Here is a 21,390-nt window from a genome sequence, read left to right on the forward strand (position 1 = left end):
GGAGACGAAATACAACCACCAAGTTATATTGTATTCACATAGGCCTATACTCTACCATTAACATAGCGCCACTTTAATTATTGCTCACTTTCATGTGGCCTAACACCAACAAGAAACATCTGAAGACAATATGAGATGAAGCAATTAAGAAAATACAATAGAATTAAAACATGACCAATGAAAATGTTGCTTTCCATAACGTTTATTTTTCAATGTGCAATAGAGGATATGTGCGGGGACATCATCATCATACCCGGACGTTATGCGGGAAGTTGTACTGAGTGGCAAAAAAAAACTTTTCTGGCCTTGACAGCCCATACATCCAAACAGAAAATCCTATCTGATTGCATTAAAGGACATTAAGCAGCATTAAACTCACTTTGCCACTCGATTTCCCATTCATTTTATGCATGCGCAATACAAGTGAAACACCACAATACATAACTCAAATCAATATTTAGCAAATAGCCTTTGTCGGATAATTCAATTAAACAAATTAAATGGATCCAAAATAATGATTAAAAAAACTCTCCTAATTGAAATACAAGAGGAAAAGCTGTTCAACCGCCCTCTGCTTCTAACTTGGCACCCCTGGCGGCATGGAGGATGTTGGCTATGGCCAGCTGCACCTCTCTTCTCTTCTGCGGGGAAAGGCGGCGCAGGCTATCGACCACAAACTGGACAAAATGGTCATCATCATACTGCCTCTGATCTAGACCAGGGAGCACATTTAACCCAGTTTGTACAAATTGTTCAAATGACTCATGCTCCTCATTTCTGGGTTCTTCTCCCCTAGCTCTCATGTTTGCTGGCTGCTGACTGGATCCCCTGTCTGGTGGGCTGGTAGGGGTACTGGCTGCAGCTCCTGGTGGGACCATTCCGCCAGGGAGCCTTGCTGACTGGATCCTGTCCCTACCAGCAGTGTGTGCTGCTGACTGGTCGCTATAAAGTAAGGTTCAATCATATGTATTAATTATATTGAGCTGGACTTGTTTTTGTGTTTGATTTTTCTAAATGATTATTCTGAATATCTTACCGATTCAAGCAGGCAGCAGCTGATGGCACAACAGATGTGTGCTGGTTCTGTTAACACTCTGGCCCCTCTTATTTCTTTGGTTTGCCTGGTTTTGATTGAAGTATTTATTAACAGTTTGCAGAATTACAGTACATTTCAAGCACAACTCAATACAAAAACTATTAACAGTGAGAGTGGACGACCCAATAAATCACTACACTTGTTTACAAGAGGGTCCACCTTGTTCAATTCATCATAACATTTAGAGACGTAGGCTACAAATAGATTCGTAATGGTAGATTCTTGTCCACAACAAATCACAGTTTGCCTGGCCATTTATAGTCATGCAAATAGTGAAGACAATCAGTTACCAAAACAAACAATTAAACAACAAAACAGTACTTACAACAAAAAGACGCACACAGTTGAGTGAATTGAGAACTGTGTACAGGAACTGAACAGGTGTTGTATACTGCCCAGCTGACTGCTTAATCACTGCTGAACCGATTGTCTGCCCTTAATAAGCAATCTAGTCATGTCCCTGATAGGCAGAATGCCCCATTGCTAATTATCTGGCCATCAGCTGATTTATAGTTGCTCAGCTCCCAGCTCAGTTGCCCTACTATGCATGCACATTATAGACACCAACAGTGGGAGGCAGCAATACGCCGATGGCCGTCTATGGTCTGCAGGAAAGTCAAAAGAAGAAGATCTGCCGCATCTGCCCTGCGTCTGCGATTCTTCACTGTCTCCAGCAGACTAGCCGATTAGCTATAGTTTCGCATTATGTCGTGAAGCTTGTTGTTTTTAATTTCTCTTCTTTTTGAGGGGGCAGCAAACGAAGTGGACACTATACAAGCATTACAAATACCTTCCTTCTTTTTCTAGACTAGCAAGCGTCACACGTGACGTGTGTCACATTAAGCCACACACAGCGTGCTAACGACGTAGCTAACATTGACACATACAGCTGTTGCTGTCAAGCTCTCCGACATTATCAACAAACTCAAGATCCAGAATGAATGTCGCTAAAAGTGGTTATCGTGTCTTCTCTGCGAATTCCTCGGCAGCCTGCACAGAATTGGCAAAGAGAATAACAGAGTAACGTACACATTATCATTGTCATTCTTGACAGTTATGTTTTCTGATTGCTTTAAGACCGCTACTAATTAAAATGCTCACATGTTAAGCTTGTTAGCGGCACTAATTGCCCCTATTTTTAGGTTTTGAACGACTAGTCTATTATATCATGGCTATATTTTGTCTGAAATAAGGTAGCCTACCCGTAACCGTAATGTCACGTGTTACATGATTGTATTGTATTGTATTACACGTAAGACCTAAATTTACCCTTCAAGTTATTGTTTATACCCAGTATTGACCCCCTTGCACAAGAAAGGGAGTAAATTAGACCCCGGCAACTACCGCCCTATTTCTATTCTAATCTCAAAAGTGATGGAAAAAATAGTCTATGAACAGGTTGAAAAGTATCTTGCCACAAATAAATTAATGTACGAGTTCCAATCTGGCTTCAGAACATCCCACTCCACTGACACATGCCTTCTTTATTTGAGCGACCACATCAAACATGAGGTGGATGCTGGCATATACCTATGCCTCCAAAAGGCTTTTGACACCGTGAACCACCCCATACTGGTTAACAAGCTAAAAGCAATTGGTTTCGATAGCACATCAGTGAGCTGGATGCAATCCTACCTGGAGGGGAGAGAACAGATGGTGGAGGTGAATGGAACACTGTCCCTCTCCCAGTGAGCTGTGGCGTTCCACAAGAAAGCATACTAGGGACTTTACTGTTTCTTATGTATGTATGTATGTCAGCTTGCGACTGTTCTTGTTCCTGTTCGCAGATGACTCGGCACTGCTAGTCTCGGACAGGAATAAACTGCAGGTTGAAAAGGCCCTCCTCAGCTCTGAACTCTGTAGAATCTGCACCTGGCTCGCTGATAACAAACTATCTTTACACCTGGGAAAAACTGAATCCATTCTCTTTGGATCTAATAGTAATCTCAGCAAGGCAAATGGCTTCTTGGTTAGAGTCACAATGTTATCACACGTAAAGATGAAATTACCATTACCATCCTGGAGGCTAATCTTTCCGGTGATAAAATTGCCACCAACGTAATCAAAAAAGTCAACCATAGAACAAGTTTCCTTTACAGGATCTCCTCACTGGTCAACAAAAACACCTTGAAGACCTTAACAGGAGCCCTCGTACAAGGTTTCTTTGACTATGCATGCACACCTCCTGGTACCACAGCACCTCAAAGGCCCTTAAAACTAGGCTCCAGACTTCCCAAAACAAACTGGTCAGGCTCCTACTTGGCCTCACCCCCCGAACCCACCTCACCCCTGCCCACTTTGACAGGCTGGAATGGCTTAGGGTCGACAACAGTACAGCATCTTGCAATGGGTCTCGTCCACAAGATTCGATACACCACCAATATACCCATGTACCTGTCTAGATACTTCCTTAATGTTAACGAAGTCCACACCCACAACACCAGAGGAAGTGCAACGAACCATGTACAACCCAGATTCGGCACAAACAAGGGACTAATTTTTTTCCGCTCCTATGCCACCAAAAAGTGGAAGCCCCTACCAACAGTCATTAAGACATGCGAATCCCTTGACTCCTTCAAAACCGCTCTCAAAGGGCACCAACGGACGGCTGCAATTCGAAACTGGCCTCCGTAAAATCTGAATCCCACCCACCTCCCACCCCTTTTCACCCTCACTGTATATGTTTCTTTTCCCTTTTTACCTCCCTTTAATATGATGAATTCCCGTTCTGTTCTTTGACTATATAGAAGTGTCTATTTGTACGTCTCTAAATATTTTGATGAATTGAACAAGGTGGACGCTCTTGTAAACGAGTGTAATGCTTAATTGGGTCGTCCACTCACAGTTAACAGTCTTTGTATTGAGTTTGTGCTTGAAATGTACTGGAATTCTGCAAACTGTTAATAAATATTTCAATCAATCAATCAATGACTGGCTAGCCATAGTATATTTGTAGAAATATTACGCCTTACGTCAAGCATCAACTTCAAGCATGTATTATTTTCTTCAGAGTCAGACAATTTCCCAAATTATTATTATTTAAAATTTTAATTTAGGAACAAATAGCCATTTTAACATTGAGGTGCCCACTGCCCAGCTGCCCACAATGTTTATTGTTTACACTCCCTACAGTCACCAGAATGAGAAAGAGTCACTGACTTGTTCAATGTTTGTAGTCTACTGCTAGCTCTGGTCCATAGCTCTAAAAAGCATTAGAGCTATGGACCAGAGCTAGTCTACTGCACCTGTAGTACTGCAGTGTCTTCTACCCACTCCTTATTTTGTCGTATCACATTCACAGGCGGTTGGGTGTGGAGTTGGGGAAATCTGTGGTCTATCAAGAATCTAACAGAGGTGAGGAGGACATAATTTCGATTCAGTATTTAGATGTTTGATGTATATATATTGTATATATATATATATTTCTTTATTATACAAACTCCATTTCATGATATAGGCTACACCTAAAACACCTGTCATTGGTTCTGGTGACTCATACTGCACTCCTAATACTGCACTTTAATAATCTTATTATTGTGTTTATTTATTTATTCCCCCCAAAAATATAAAAAATAAATGAAAAAAGTAATTGAAAAAACATGGTCTCCACATCAGTCACCAGCACCAATTATTCCTTTGTATTGTGATTAATCATTTGTATTGTGATTAAGTAGTACTATTACTACTACTACCATTATTATGCTCCACCATAATGTCATGTAAAAAAGATAATTTGATCATAAATTATCCTATGTATGACAGAGACTAGAGTGGATGTAAAGGAATCTGTTCGTGGCCAAACTATCTTCATCATACAAACCATACAGAAGTGAGTGAAGAAAAGTGTATTCAGTTCAATAAATGTTTGAAAACCTTCCTACAATACCATACATGTATAACAATATAGTAGTATAGGTATAAATCAAAGCCTTTATGATTTTTGTACTGTGTTGTCTCCATCCAGAGATGTCAACACGGCCATCATGGAACTGTTGGTCATGGCCTATGCCCTCAAGACTGCATGTGCAAAGAACATCATCGGGGTCATTCCTTACTTTCCTTACAGCAAGCAGTGTAAGATGAGGAAGAGGGGCTCCATAGTGTGCAAGCTGCTCGCTTCAATGTTGGCCAAAGCAGGTAAAGACTATGCCACACCACACCAAATCTCTGTTTCACGTCTGTTCATGTATTTGAATGGGGAAAAATATCAATTTATATACTGTTAAAGGAAGGAAGGAAGAAAGTAACAGTTGTCCAGATAAGATAAACTAAGGATTGTGAAGCCATATAGGAGCATTTGTGGTCTCTCATAGGCAGACATTTTGAGGCCGACAGGTTTTTGCAGATGTGTAGAAGCACACTGGGAAGGGTTGGAAAAGGATCGGAAATGCAGAGGTCGACCAAGGAAACTGAGTGCAGTAATACTTCTCTTCACAACTGGAAGATGTCCAGCATCACCATCTCATGGATTAAAGTTCTCAGTCGTCATGAGTCACGACTGATTTCAGTCATTTGGATTCCGTAGAAGCCAGCATGTTCTATGTTCTATGGAATGCTACGCATTCCAACTCTCTCAATGCGTCTGCTTGTAGATCAGCTATTTTCGGTTATTTTAAGATTGGAGCATCTTCCATCAAATCTCTGTGCTTTCTTCACCTGGTTTGCTGTATGTAGAACAGCAGGAACAATATTACTGAAACATTGTAACTTTACAAATTGTGTTAAACATTCTCTCCCAATAACAAGGTGGACCCTCTTGTAAACAAGTGTAATGCTTTATTGGGTCGTCCACTCACAGTTGACAGTTTTTGTATTGAGTTGTGCTTGAATTGTACTGTAATTCTGCAAACTGTTTCTAAATATTTCAATATATCAATCAATCAATCCCGTTACCAGGGATTGATTGGGGCCAGTGCCAACAGAATGCACGAAGAAGAGCCGTGATCCAGCCGCATCATTTTCAAGCAAGGGTCGCAGTTGTGATCTAGCACTAGAAACATTAATATGCTAACCGGGAGGTTACATAGCGCGGGACCGTGTGCTGCGCTATGAGCTTGTAGGTCTGCTATTTTTGAAAAATCAAAGAACGACTGACATAGAAACATAGCTTTTTCAGAAAACTGTCAGGATTTAGAAGACATTTTTAGAATCTGATCTCAGGTCAAAATGGGTTAAGAGATTGGTCCGCGTGTGTTTTCTTCGCAAGGTTTAACACACATCATCACCATGGACCTGCATCAGAAAGAGATCCAGGGTTTCTTCAGCTTTCCAGTGGACAATCTGCGAGCCTCACCATTCTTACTTCAGTACATCCAAGAAGAGGTGGGTCCCAGTCCCATTCTAGTGTCTCTACTCTCGTGTATCTACTAGTCCACAGCTTTTCAAAAATATTTGCAAATAAAATAAAATTATAAAATAATAATAATGCAAATAAAAACAACAACAACACACACACACACACACACACACACACACACACACACACACACACACACACACACACACACACACACACACACACACAGTCATTATAATGCTTAGTATTTTAATCTACTAAATATGTTGGGTTTTTTTGCTTTTATTTTGTCAGATTCCTGATTATAGAAATGCCATCATCGTGGCAAAGTCCCCTTCAGCAGCTAAAAGGTAAGTTATGGAGACTACATTACTTCAGTAAAGATAAGAGTGTGTGTGTGTGTGTGTGTGTGTGCGCGTGTGTGTGTAGTATATACTGTATTTGGGTGAGAGGAAGATGCTGTCTTCCCCTGTTATGTAGTGTTATGCCTGCCAAAGATACTTTTTTGTTGTCAGGATTAACATCTGATTACATGTTGATGACTGGTCTGGTCAAGTGCTTTTTAATTTGATAATATAACCTTGTTTGGAAGGGCTGGTAACAACATGGCAGTTGCAGAGATTGAGTAGACAATCGTTACATTTCTTTAATTTCTTCTTTCGCGCCATAACTTGACTGAATGGCAACAATTGTCTTCTCAATATCTGCAGCTAGAATGTTTAACCGGCCATCCCCAAGCAACGTTGTTGTCCTTTGAAACAAGTAATATATGAGATATCAGGCCAAGAAACACTGTTGTAGTGGTAAATAGCAAGACAATTCCACAAGAAATAATTGACAAAACACCGTTATCAAAAAAATAATGTGACTATTTCTTCTTTACGGTAATATTGTTACTGAGCAACTGCTGCCCCCTAGTGCTTAGTGCTTCTGGGCCAACAAGGGATTTATATATGTCAATCCATGATTGACTTTGAGTGGAATGATCAGTTAAGTACCACTTTCTTGTTATTTTTTACTGGCTCCTAATAATATCGTCACCAAGTAGGCATCATTATATGATACCACATATTCTGTTAAAGTTTGAGGATATGAAGCAATGACTTTTCCTTTCTGGGTTTCTTATTCTTGTAATTCACAGAGCTCAGTCTTATGCGGAGCGTCTGCGTCTGGGTCTGGCTGTGATGCACGGCGAGGCCCATTCCTCCGAGTCGGACATGGCTGATGGAAGACACTCCCCTCCCTGCGTGCGTAACAGTTCTTCAGGACACCCAGGCTTGGAGTTGCCTAGTAAGACCATCCATATATCCTTACTAGAGCTCTGTAGATGTGCTGTCAGGTTTGCCTCACAGCTTGGTACATGTACCAGACAGTTGATGCGTGGCCAGTTTAAAGCAGTTTAAATGCACTTCTTAGTTAGATTTTGTTATTGGTTGAAATGGATTCCATTTTAAATGAATTGTATTTATGTTTACGAGTTATTTTTAACCCTTCTGAACATTCCCTTATAGGTCCTAATTCCTCCTGTAAATCCTCTCTTATCGGTTGGGTATTTGCACTAACCTCCTTGAGCTTTTCTCAAGGAGGAGTTTTTCCACTTAACACCCAGTGTTTTTTGAGTAAAATCTCTCAGATTGTTGTGTAACTGCACAGAAATACTGCCTCTACTAACACTGCAAGCCAAACGGTGCAACTCTTGACTTATGAAACAAATGCAGTGGGCATGAAATCAGCTTTCTCTTAAATACATATTAGCCCAGCTTGAATGTAAAGGTTTGTAATTTGAGTGAGGAATACTAATATGACCATGGCTTATGGATTTCAAAATAATACCTCCAATCCTGGTAAGGCTGAATTTTAAAGTCAGACATGTGATCAAATGCTTGTGTCATTGGCAAATGACTCCAGAATATATTATGTTCAATATTTGCTTTCCCCCATATTATTTGATAACATGAATATTTCTCTTCTTACTTCGGTTGGTACCCTTGACTTAAAAAATCCTCTCATTTATAAAATATTAAACTATACTTGGTGTACTGCAACATCTTTTACATTCATGGCCACAGAGTGACTTACATTAGGTTAGTCAAGTCAATTGCTTTTTTGATGACGAGAGAGGATTTTCCAAGTCTTGGCAATCATGTCTTTGTCATGTAGTATTTGTGTATTTGTGTTAACGTGGTGTTTATTTGTTGGCAATAGCAGGCAAACAACAAGCTCCATTCCCTGGCATTGAGCTCCCAAGTACGACCATAAACATAATATACCTCTTGAATATGAATGAAATGACTTCCTCTCTAAACGGTTCCTCAATGCGTGCATGTAGTACTGTAAGGGTTTGGATCATCCAGTGCAGATACAGTCTGGAGTTAAATGGGCTCAAGGGGCTAGTTAAAACCTCACCCAATTCACAGATAACACCATTGAAATACAGAAGACAATTCAACTGTACAGTATTTCGGCAAGTTAATTAGGCCTGAAGTTGTGCCATCATTACTGTATCTGTGCTGATGAGCAACAGCCCTCCTGTAAGTTGCTCTTATTTCAAGAATATGTAAATCATTCAAAACGGAACCATTCTCCCAAAATACATTTTAGTCCGGACTCATCTTGCCAATAAACACATCATTCTCCATTATTGTACATAACCTGCTCTCAGAGTACCCTAATTAATAACAATTGGTCTTCATAATGATTGCATGTCATAACAATTAAGCATGTTTTTTTTTTAAACCTAGTATCTAATATTATGAGGAGGAAATGTATATACAAATTTTAGGCTGATTTCTTTCTTATTTTTTGAAAGTGCTACGTGTGCCGTGTTTGGTCTGTTTATGTGACAATGCACACAGCCGAACAGTAGCTATGCTTCTCTGCCAAAGGCATTCTGTGCTGCATTTTGATTTTAGCCTCCTACACTAGCTTTCCTCACTAATAGTTGTGTTCTTTTCTTAGTACCAAAAATTATTAATAGTTATTTCAGTGTTGCAGATGTTTTGCCAAGGAAGTAGTTTCTTACTAGTTTTAACCGAGTGTCTCTTGGAATTTGAGTGAAAACAAATTGTCCCAGGTGGTTTGTAGCAGAACACGAGCAGTGGGGATACCTTTTCTGAGAAGCGTGTATGCTGCTAGCTACAGTCCATTGGCCTAATTGTGAGACCGACATGCTTTTGAATGCTGTGCAAAGAAACGATATTCAGCAAAATGTTCAGCAAGGCATACTCTACCGCTGTTCTCTGCTTCTGTTGCAAGTCATCCCCCTCCCAATCGGCTTTGCTGGCTGATTGCTTTTTTCCTGAGTGTGCTTACCCAGTGACAACGTTTACATGCACACCACTGTTCCTAATGCTAAGTCCACCATTAATGTACAGGTGATTGTAATGACCTTGAATGTAATTAATTGTTACTTTGAATGAGGTCACAACAGAATGCCAGATATAAAATGTGCAATTAAACAAGCCAAAGGAATATAATAGTTGCATTATAGGCAGACTTATTTGACATGCAGTACCTGTAAGCCTATCGCAAGACCCCTTCAATGACTTAAAGGGTCACTTCCTCAATCGTATCATTCTATTCTGAGGTAGACATTACTTTTGAATACGATATGAGCTTGCTTTCAGAGGTGCTTGAGAATCTCCACCATCCTCTGAAGAAACGTCACGTTTTTATGTCTAGTCATGCTTTATATACAGTAGACTAGCTTTTTGAGAAAAACCTAAACTTTTTAAGGCCACATTCTTTGTCACAATGTATAAACAAATCAATTGAATTGCTATAACTGAACCCAAAACAAGATAACCGTGTATGTAAAAGTAGTCACAGGCAACACTGTAATTGACCATTTTCACATGGTGATGGGGGTCATTTACAGGTAACTGGGTCCCAGCCCAGTTACCTGTAAATGTGTGACAAAACCCTCATCAGTGTTGGTCAATGGTCAGCCTTTGATGTTGTCTCCTCATGGGTTTGTTGACATGAGATTAGATGGTGCATTCATTGTGCCCGATTTATACTTGTGGATGTGCGGTGTCGCCGGTGTGTGGCACAATGCTTCGCATTGCGATGCGTTGTGGACTTCTGTTTTCGATCTGTGATACTGGTGCACAACTTAAGTATAAGTCGAGGCTTTGGTTCCTACAGTATGCAGACTGCTACCATTTGCCTGCAACAGTCCTGGGCACAGATTGTGTTGTGTTGGAGGCAGTCACACACAGGCCTCTGATTGGGTATGCTGGGTAAATGAACCCCCGTTTGGTTTTGCATGGCATGTGGTGCAATGCGTTTTTTTTTCTCCCTTGGGGTAGGTGGGGTAGAATGGGGGGTGAAAAAACATGCCCAAACACACCTGTTCCTTTTGATTGGCAGATTAAAATAAACTAAATATATTACTTGAAGTTTTAATACTTTCAATGGGAATTATTTACTTTATTTCGTAATTTTGGTCGCATATCCACAGACAACTTGGACTTTCTTTAATTCTTTCAACCCATCTTACCCAATCTACTCAAAATGTTTCCTGATTGGTTTGGTTGAATTGGATTGTGTTCTGCATTCTCTCTGGGATGCTCCAATAGTTAATTTGCCTCTCTGTTCCTCTCCAGTAATGATGGCCAAAGAGAAACCTCCTATTACTGTAGTTGGAGACGTGGGAGGAAGGATCGCCATTATTGTGGTAAAGACACTGGAATGTCTCAAAGCTTTCCCTCAATCAATGCAACCCTCTAAAGGCTCATTATTAGTACATTATTTTCAGTCCAGTTTTGATGTCCGTATATTCAAAATAAAACCGTGCAATGGCAAATCAGTATTTCTTTCTATTCAATATGAGTTGCACTAGTCAAGTTTTTTTCTCATTTAATTTTGTGTAACGCATTACAGATCATCAGGTTCACACTCAAGTTTGTCAATGTTTTAATGTAATGTAAAATGTCTCAATTTTACACTTTCTCTCACGTAATGTGGTTAGTAGTTACTGATTTCAAGTTAATTTTCAGTTTATCTCAGTATATTTGACCAATGGAAATATCAACTGTATACACAGGATGACATCATAGACGACGTGGAGGACTTTGTGGCGGCGGCAGAGACCCTTAAAGAGAGAGGAGCATATAAGATCTACATCATGGCGACACACGGCTTGCTGTCTGGCGATGCTCCGCGCCTCATAGAGGAGTCTAAAATTGACGAGGTGAGGTCCGCCTTTCAATGTTCTTTATCCTTAAATCCCTATCGTCGTAAAAAGGAAGTGGCCTTTTCCTCATGATCAAAGCTTTTACAATGCCTTGACACATGACTTCAGCTGAAACCAGGCATAATTGAATGGTAATTACATTTTATAATTTATGTTATAGAATAGATAACGGAAAACAATAGTCAGATTCAGTTTTCGCCCCATTCCTTTTATTTGTCTGTTGGCAGAATATCCCCAAAAAGTTTGAATGGATTTGCATGAGACTTAGTGGAAGGGTTTGTCATCAGCGATTGAACTTATTGACTTTTGACATTCATTTGCCAAAGGAGGTTGTAGTAGAGGTGGGCATGCATCTCAAAAAGGCATGTAACTTCTGAACACGTAACGCCACAAAACCTTGAAAAAAAAGACATATTTAAAAAGGGCACAAAGATCAAATGAATATTTCAGGACAATTGGCAAAATGCAGGTGTAGTGGCTGGCATGGCCTCAAAATATTTCTGTACGGAATCATGTACAACGGAAATACTGAAAACATCCCATCGATTGGCACATCTTTCTTGGTCTATGCTGACTTTCCGTTTTTGGAAGGTCTGACTGCCTTGTGAAGTGTCATACTCTGCCCATTTACAGTTTTTCAAATGATAATTATAACACTTACATATAGTACATGAAAAGAAGGAAACTTGTCCACAACAATGATTCGCATCAGCAACTGCAACCACTTATTGTTGTTACTATTATTGGTATTAACAGTTTGACTCCATCTATAGTCAGGAGTGCGCATAACGTTTTTGGGCTAGTTCTCAGAGGAGCACCTGGTGCTTGGTGCGCACGGCAGGGGTGGGCGGACGTCTCTACTCTACCACAACATTACCTTAGCAAGCATGAGATTGCACATGAAGTCTACAGCCGTAGCATGCTGAGGCGCTCCAAAACAGATAAAACTAGAAATGAACTCTGTCGAGGTGACAACTTGCGCCTTGCACACAAGTAGGCCATACATGTACCTTAGTTACGTGACACCAGAGCTCGTAATGGGGCTTGCATCTACATTTTGACGAGTGCCTGGCAGTGGCTGTAATGCAGCGGAATGTTGTTTCAGGATACTTGGGAAGTAAATTTCTATCGCAGCGGCTCCAGCTCTTGGTACGCAAAAGCGCCTCCATGCATTTGATCTGCCGCGCAGCATGCATTTTGACGACGCATGCGCACTGGCGCACCACTTATGTGCACCCTTGTCTATAGTATAGACTAGCCTCTGTATTATCACCATGTCAAATTTGTAGCCCAGCCTATAAAAGTATATATATATATTGACCCCCCCCCCCCCTCAATGCGTGGGCACACACCACCAGGTGGTGGTGACCAACACAGTGCCTCACGAGGTGCAGAAGCTCCAGTGTCCCAAGATCAAGACGGTGGATGTCAGCATGATCCTGGCTGAGGCCATCCGCCGCATCCACAACGGAGAGTCCATGGCCTACCTGTTCCGCAACATCACTGTGGATGACTAGACTGAGACGGAGAGAAAGACAGAGGGTGGACAAGTGATGGAGAACCTAGCAGCGAGGTTTTTTGTGTTTGTTTAATTTTTGTGAGAGGAATGGGAGTTTATTTCTCTCGGTTCACTCCCCTGTGCAGCACTGTTCACCACATGCTGTAGTCATGCTGCATTGCTCTCTGTAATTCAGGATTACGCCAGTCTTAGTTCAGATTGAGAAGGTTGGGACGTCGCATGTCCTCGGCATCGCCCCAACTGGTTTCCGCAGCTTGGTGTCAGACGTATAGCTTGTGATTGTTTATCAATGGGGAAATAAGTTACAAATTACATGAAAGGCATTCCACATGTGCAGGGGTAGTTCCAACACTGTGTACTGTAGACTGGGGTTCGATTCCGCCACGTGCCTCCGGCTTGGCCGGGGGCTCCAACGAACACAATTGGCAGTGTTCGTTCGTGGGTGGGGAGGGGCGATTTCTGTCACGGTCACTGTATTTGCCACTCCTATAGGTTGGTCAGAGCACCTTTTTAAGTATGGCTCGGAACTGGGAGGAATGTTGTGTTCTGCATGCGTTATTCCCTCCAGGTGAAACTCCTCACTGTTGAGTGAAAAGAAGCAGTTGAGGATGTGATGTCTATTGTAGGACACGTGATTATCACACCCTCCCTCAGACTAACCAGTAGGGGTAAACTACATGGTGGGGGAATTGGTATCATGACTAAATAAAGAAAAAGTAAAACCAAAAGACCTGAAATGTGAAGCAATATACTAAAATTCGATCTTTTTTAAATTGCGTTTGTCGCAGCAGTATGTATATAAACATGATAGTACAATGTGGTTTCAGTCATAGCTCTAAAAGTAGCATATGTTCTGATGGCCGCTGTGATATTCAACTCCATTTGATGATGTCTCTCCTTACAAGCACTTAGTGCTTCCTTCCCCTTTTAAGCCATGCTATATGGCCCCAAGCCAGGGCCAGGTTTGCTGAGCACTGTGACTGCTTTGCATGTAGATGGGATTGGTAGTATTTACCAACCATATGATTTTGGGTACTAGTACACACACACACGTACACACAAATTTTTTTTTGGACCACTTTTCAACCTGTGGGCTTTAGTGGTTAATTCCCAAATTGATTTGTGATTGCATCATTTGCCATTATGGCAAAATTGAAGAAATTTAATTGTATGTCCCCATGTAAATCTCTGCTTGATGTCTACATTGTGTCTCTGTGGCCATTAACTGAACACTATGGTATGGTATGGTATGGTATGGTATGGTACTATGGCATAATACTGTGCTGCTTTGAAGTTGAACTGAAGTTAACTACGTGGTTATTTGACATTGTATGATGCACACTGAATTTGGTTTCCATGTACAGCCTGAAGGTGAATTGTACTTAATGTTTTAGTGTTTGCTTATTGAAAGTCAATGAATATGACTACTGGAATTTTATTATGTATTCCTATTCTGTTTGAGCCTTAAGCTCAGGGACATAGCTTTTTAAGTTAAATTTGTTTTCCAAGAAGGCTTTATGCTGATGTGTGCCTGTTTCATAAATACAAGTGTATTTAGTAATTCAGTAGAATGATGTCTATATGTCTAACTTAAAATTACTGTTGCTATACCTATGCCAACTTGAATCCATGTTCTCTATTAGCACATTGGTTGGTGCATAAGGAATTATTCCTCTCCTCCGTGTTAACTCGGCATGTCAAAGCTGGTGAAGTAGTTATTTGAATATTGGCATTATTCTGTTGTTGCTCTCTGCAGCATTTGTTTATGTGACTAAAAATAAAACCGTTGGACATTACTTGAGTTATGTTTCTTCTAGTGTGGACTTGTGTGTGCACTTCTAGTAGTGCCAATATCTAGTGATATTGGCCTTTGACCAGGGACCTTAGCCATCCGCACTGTACTTTATTTGATGTCTGTACTGTTATCTGAGCCTTGCCTTTGCATTTTCATCTATAGGATGTTGCAGGACAGTGGATAATACTTTCTTCTCACCTCTAATATTCTCATGTTGCAGTTGAAGAGTTTTGCATGATAAGACACAAGGAAACAGAAGCATCTATATATATCTTTATACAGAGGACCTCTATGCTGAATGTCATATGCTCATATTTATTTTTCTTTCCTTTCTTTCTAAACAAGAAAATCAGATCCACATCCAAATATTTATTAATCAGATGACATACAGTAGTACCATGAGAATAGCCAACAGTCATTGACTGGGAAAGTATTAAAACCCAGAAGAAACGCATGCCTTGGTAAAAAGTGAAATAATTATGCATCAAATTGCATCCATTCTCAATTTTACTGAATGAAAGGTATTTGATGTTAAATGAGTTCAAGAAGAATACCATCTCTAGGAATTAACTTATATAATATGTTAAGTTAATATCAAAACCTATTGCTAAGCTAAAGGAGAATAGTTGGTAGTATAGACCTTTATTGATTGCATGAGGGAAATTCAGTAGGAAACAGGACAGATACAGCCGGGAGTGGATCAATACTAAACTTAAAGTAGTAAATGGTTAGTAATGTACATGAAGTAGAACTAAGATGCAAAATATCAAAAGGAGATTTAACCACTTAAACCATTTACAGCTCCTCCACCAAGGGTTTGTAGTACTAGCCTCCTTTTTTCCTAGTCTACACCAAATCTCTTCACTGAAAATAGCCATCTACAACACAATGTTGGGAGCTTGTAGATGTGCTATTTTCAGGCAGGCCTGGTTGTCTGCACTTGGACTGACTGGGATTTGCATGATGTGTGAGCTATTCGTTTTGCGTTGCCTCATGCAATTTTCAAATGCTTTTGTCATACATGCGTCTATATAGCATTCGGAGATTGTGGAATAGTTGTCCAACGCAAGGCTAGTGAGCTATTAACAGGTTACAGTTTGTAAAAATATGACAGCGGTTCCGTGAAGTGGATCCTTTTTATTAAGTGAAATTACTACAAAGTCACTCCACACTGACAAATGTACTGTGTAGGAGGTCAGAGAATGCAATACTATTGATCTAATCTGGATTTATGAACATGGCTAAATCAATCAACTTGAAAACAAGCAAGAGGTGTAAAAAGTCCTAAAGTGGAACAGTCAGAGACCCTGTACTCGTTCCAAACTTCTCAGGTATCCATCTAACACTGAGGAGCTTTGACCAAGTCTAGGGTCAGAGACAGGTTACAGACATGGCACAGAACAAAGAATTTGCTATAACACAGCTGATAATTGTGTATTCAGTTTGTTGATCTGCATACCAATACATTTACATCATGACCGGTGCTTTCAGTTGTAAAAGACTGGGCTTACCGCATTCGCCTCATAACTAAAACTGCTTTACTGTTTTGAATTGGTATTAAAGTTTGATATCCTCTCTAACTTGTTTATAAAACACCAGACATTGTAACAGTATGGTCTGCAAAACTTAGCTATCGATTCCTGCATGTTCCTCGCAGCTGTGATGAAAAGCGTTCATTTTCCCCGGGGCATCCTCTGCCAGGCATCTCGGTCCGAGTGTGGAAGGTGATGAGTTGCCGTGTGAGTCAGGGTGATACAAACGGACACAGGTGTGAGTTTAAACGGGACACAAAGAGGAACCAGAGAGATGATAATCACAGTTCACTTCCTCGTCTGAGCCAGGAGAAACAATGCACCTTGTCTCTTTAGTGTGGCTGGAAAGGGGAAACACACTGTTCTCTGTGTGTGTGTGTGTGTGTGTGTGTGTGTGTGTGTGTGTGTGTGTGTGTGTGTGTGTGTGTGTGTGTGTGTGTGTGTGTGTGTGTGTGTGTGTGTGTGTGTGTGTGTGTGTGTGTGCGTGTGCGCGTGCGTGCGTGCGTGCGTGCGCGCACAGCCGCACACGTGCACTTCAGCCATGAACTTTGGCAGTTGGGAAGCTTTTGTGCCATTTGCGAGCACTCTGTATGCATCCATCCACCCCCATATAGAACTGTGATCCAGGCAGTGCTGCTACACACTATAATCAGAGTAGACCTATAGTGACCTAGAAATGCTCCCTTTCTCCCCTTTCTTCTGATCTGTCAGTTACAAATGACTGGCAAATCTGAGGTGTCCATATATCACAAGCATGTTGTGTAACTGAACGTCTACTGTAGTAGCAGCGCAGCGGTTTATCTTGTTGCTTGTTTTTTGTATGGGGACAATGGGTGGAAATGAGCATTCTTCCTAAATCTGGTGTATTTACATTGCATTGTACGTGTGGTGTTAATCAGTATGTGCTGTCTCTACCAAATTGAAATAAACGTATACATAAATATCTTCTTTAAATGTACATTTCAGAATGAATCTGGTTTTATTTTATTTATTTTGTGGTTATGTAATGTCCTGTAACTTGAACAGTGACCTTACTGACCTACAGTAGCCACCCAGTTCCCCCTCTCAACTATTCGTTATCTGAAATTGTACTCGATAGAGGAACACAGTGTTCCGTTAATTTCCGACTAATAGTCATCTTTTTTCTAACACATACTGTGGTTCTGTGATATCTAATGTCTGCTCCGATCCACCAATGCTGCTGTTCAAATGCTCTTCCTCATTCATTGACAGTGAGCGTTCAATATTGCTGAGTAATGTACGTGATCTACCACTAGAGGGTGGTGCAAGACAAAACGGTGTGAAGGTTGAGCGGTTTCTCAGATTGATAATACTGAAGCCATGATACAAATATGTAAAGTATTTTCAGCATGGATGGGATATTAATCAGCATAGCTATTTGTGTCAAGCGTCTACAAATGTGGTGGGAATCATAGTCCAATGTTTCACCTATATGCCCTGTTCCATGTGGTATACAATTCAATAAACTAAACCTATCTAACAGGGTTAATATATGTATAGGAACAAAGGGAGTCTACCAACGCGCCTCAAGCCTGAAACGGCTGATCCGGTGCTTCACAGATGCAAGGAGAGACTGGAGCAGCACGGACATTTAGAGCCTTTTATTTAGGTGCTGAGTATACAAACGACTAACGTTTCGACCTTGCGGTCTTCATCAGAGTCATAGGGTGGTAGCATTTGGGCATGTCTTAAATACAGGCTGGGCTATCAATGAGCCAATGACAAGATACCATGAAACATGTAATAACCAGTTACTACCAGCAGTCTAGACAGTTCAGAGGGTGGCTATGGAAAAAACGCTGTTGAACAGTAAAATAAATGAAGTTAATATAATTTCATATGATCTGGGACAGAAATCCATAAATCTGAAGTGATCTTCGGAATGGAGAATTTTGAGACTCCTGTCGTTTCTTACAGCCGTTATAGATTTCCATTGGTTTAGATTGAAAACGGTTGAGGATCAAGGGATATTATTACTTTGACAATTCAGTTATTTGTCATGGCATGTGGATGTAAGGATTAAGTGCAATGTGTGTCTATGCAGTGAAGGTGATAGTTGATTTCATGATTGCTCTCTATACTCTGTTTCATATCCTCTGCAGTAAATGTATAAAGCGGCAGAGATTAGTTCAACTTTTTATGGTTCAGAGAAAGTGTTTTTATTTTTATTTACCTTGAATTGAACATACTACAGTATGAAAAATCTCTTCTAAAAGGATGATCGTTTTTGTGACAAAACCACTTCTTGCACTCAAACAAATAATCAGACAAACAATCCAGAACAGGAATATAAGTGCAAAACAACAATTCCAATGTAAACTCAATGTGCATACAAAATACAATTCTAAAGAAACAGTTCAGAATGTGCGTTAAGGTCCTCGATAGGATTCAGAAAATTGCTGTTGATGTTTTCCCCAGATAAATGCTTTGCCATTTATATGATTCATAAAAACAAACACAAAAAAACACCATATGCACATACATTTCATCTATGATCTCACGTCTTTCTTTTCCCCAACACTGGCAGTACAGTCACAACAGTCACCTTACACAGTTAGATATGAGTCAAAAGATAGTTTTTACCTGTCACAATTTGCTATTGTACAGTACAGTATATAGTATATTGTACAGTACAGTATATATTTTTTCCCTTTTTTTCCCCTTTTTTCATATATTCTAGCATTTAGAATCCCCACTGCAGTGTCCAATACAGTTGAGCAATGTGATTTCTCATCCTTGTGCGGACAAGATGTGTGCCACTTCACTGTATTTCTCCGCCTCAGTCATAGCCAATGCTCACAATGGCTTATACTGGCTTCAGTGGCTTGTTTGAAGCCATCATAGATTCTTGATCCATTTAGTTTTTTCTTCGCAGTCGGTCAGTTGTAGCATAGTAGTAATTCAACTGCATCTCTCTGTGACTTGACTCTGGCAAGTCCACTCCCTGAACAATGTCTCTTTGAGTTTCTTTTGGACAATTCTCGCCTTCATCTCCGTCATCTTTCTATCCTATCATCTATCCTATCATTCTCTCTCTCTCTCTCTCTCTCTCTCTCTCTCTCTCTCTCTCTCTCTCTCTGTTGTCCTCTACCATTCTATTAAGATATGATGCAGCTGTTGGTTTTGTTCATGGGGGGTCGGTTGTTGCCGTCGTTGGGGAAGGTCTCCCTGCGGCGTCTCAGGGCGGGGCTGAGGTGGCTGGGCAGGTTGGCCTGCTGGAGCAGCCGACGGAAAACCTCCAGCACGTTGTCGTTGTCTTTGGCCGAGGCCTCCAAGAAGCTGTTGTTCCAGTCCAGCTCAACCGTGGACAGCGCGTCCTCGCTGGACACCAGCCGCTCGTCCTCCCGGTCGATCTTGTTGCCCACCACCACGATGGGCGTAAACTTGTTCTCCTTGAGCTCCAGGATCTCGTCGCGGAGGCTCTTGACCGCCGCCAGGGACTCGGGGTCGTCCACGGCGTACACCAGGGCAAAGGCGTCGCTGTTCTGGATGGAGAGCTTGCGCATGGCGGGGAAGGAGTAGCTGCCGCTGGTGTCCATGATGTGGATGGTGACCTTGACGCCCCCCACCTCGTACTCCTTGCTGTGGAGCTCTTCCACTGTGCGCCGGTGCTTGGGCTCGAAGGTGTTCTGCAGGAAGCGCTGGATCAGGGCTGTCTTGCCCACGCCGGCTGCACCCAGGAACACCAGGCGAACTTCTGTCTTCTCCTTCACTTCTACGGACATGTTGTCTCTCTCTCTCTCATTCACCAAGAGCTTGATCTGTCTCGTCCCTCTCCTTTTCTATCCAAGTAACTATCTCCTCCTTTCCTCTGCAGCTCTGCCTGTGAATCTTTTTTTGGACAAATCACAGAGATGGATTTGAAACGGGGTTATCATAAGATGGGTAAGCTGCTGGTGCAGGCAGGCATTGGAGTCGATGGAGAGTGCAGCAGAGCGAACAGAAATGATGCACGCATCTGTGTGTTTTAGTCTGGCTGCGCTCAGTATTTATGGGCTTTCTCTGTCACAGATATTCCACACCCACCCTTGGCTCTCTGCCAATCTGTGAAGTAGCTCCCTGAGTAAACTCTTTGGCCAATTGGAGAACACCATGCAAATTTCAGGGAATACAACTGAAAGAGGAGAGGTGATAGGAATCAATGATGTGCTTAAGTCACTGGCCCCACTTACATCTGGCATTAACAAGCCATCTGTATCCAGATACAGTAGGCTTACTATTATTCTATCACTAGTAAACATTATGGTAAGATAAATCTCACTTCACCTAGGGTAGGCTATAGTAGGCTATATATATACACTGTACAATTTAGGATTTCACTTTCTTGGGATAGAATATATACTATAATACATAGATGTGCACCTTCCCTGGTCATAGATGTAGCATATTGTATGTCTGTCAGACTACCATTCTTTTTTTTATTTTTTATGTTGTGTTTATTCATTTTTTGTTTTTTACAAAATAGAAGTAAGTTCAGAAATAAAAACAGAGTGACAAATACAAAAATAAACTAAAACACACACAATAACAAAACACAAACTCCAAATCAAGACAACCAAAGAACATTCAAAGCACAACAAAACAATAAAAACAATATATAAAAAATGAAATAAAAACTCCAATATAGTCAATATTCATAGATCATGGTCACAAACATCGTCCAGACAAGACAGGTTGGGCTGTCAGGCGACAGTTATACAGGTTCAATCGGGGGAACAAGTGTAAGGCGGTCAACATGAGACAGAAAAGGCTGCCATGTTTTACTGAATTTGGAGATTGAGCCACGCAATGTATATTTAATTTTTTCCAATTTTAAAAAATGTAGTATGTCCGATATCCAACGGGAATGTGAAGGGGGGTATGCTTTTTTCCAATACATGAGAATAAGACGTCTTGCCAGAAGCGTCACAAAAGCGACAAGGTCAGAATGATAT

At 40.9% G+C, this 21,390-nt stretch overlaps 2 protein-coding genes across 4 annotated transcripts; one reads left to right on the forward strand and one right to left on the reverse strand.

Annotated features, from left to right (window-relative positions):
* The first annotated feature begins 1,705 nt into the window (after nucleotides 1-1,705).
* On the forward strand, nucleotides 1,706-14,904 carry LOC310869483 (phosphoribosyl pyrophosphate synthase-associated protein 1). 3 transcript variants are annotated; one of them, XM_083780247.1, is made up of 12 exons: nucleotides 1,706-2,116; nucleotides 4,398-4,450; nucleotides 4,859-4,925; nucleotides 5,061-5,233; nucleotides 6,303-6,418; nucleotides 6,687-6,742; nucleotides 7,534-7,682; nucleotides 7,904-7,918; nucleotides 8,598-8,639; nucleotides 11,000-11,070; nucleotides 11,440-11,586; nucleotides 12,948-14,904. In XM_083780247.1, exons 1-12 carry the CDS (start codon nucleotides 2,034-2,036, stop codon nucleotides 13,104-13,106), a joined length of 1,131 nt encoding a protein of 376 aa, XP_083636373.1. In that variant the 5' UTR covers nucleotides 1,706-2,033; the 3' UTR covers nucleotides 13,107-14,904. The 3 variants fall into 3 exon arrangements, with proteins under 3 accessions (XP_083636373.1, XP_083636374.1, XP_083636375.1); XM_083780248.1 differs by lacking the exon at nucleotides 8,598-8,639; XM_083780249.1 differs by lacking the exons at nucleotides 7,904-7,918; nucleotides 8,598-8,639.
* Nucleotides 14,905-19,554: 4,650 nt separating this feature from the next.
* LOC310868440 (ras-related protein Rap-1b-like) lies at nucleotides 19,555-20,181 on the reverse strand (the record flags this gene model as incomplete). Its single annotated transcript, XM_083778893.1, has 1 exon — nucleotides 19,555-20,181. The coding sequence occupies one exon, from the start codon at nucleotides 20,179-20,181 to the stop codon at nucleotides 19,555-19,557; it is 627 nt and encodes a 208-aa protein (XP_083635019.1).
* Between the last annotated feature and the right edge of the window lie 1,209 nt (nucleotides 20,182-21,390).

This window comes from Protomyctophum parallelum, assembly GCF_964188405.1.
Source record: "Protomyctophum parallelum genome assembly, chromosome: 13".
Classification (NCBI taxonomy): domain Eukaryota; kingdom Metazoa; phylum Chordata; class Actinopteri; order Myctophiformes; family Myctophidae; genus Protomyctophum; species Protomyctophum parallelum.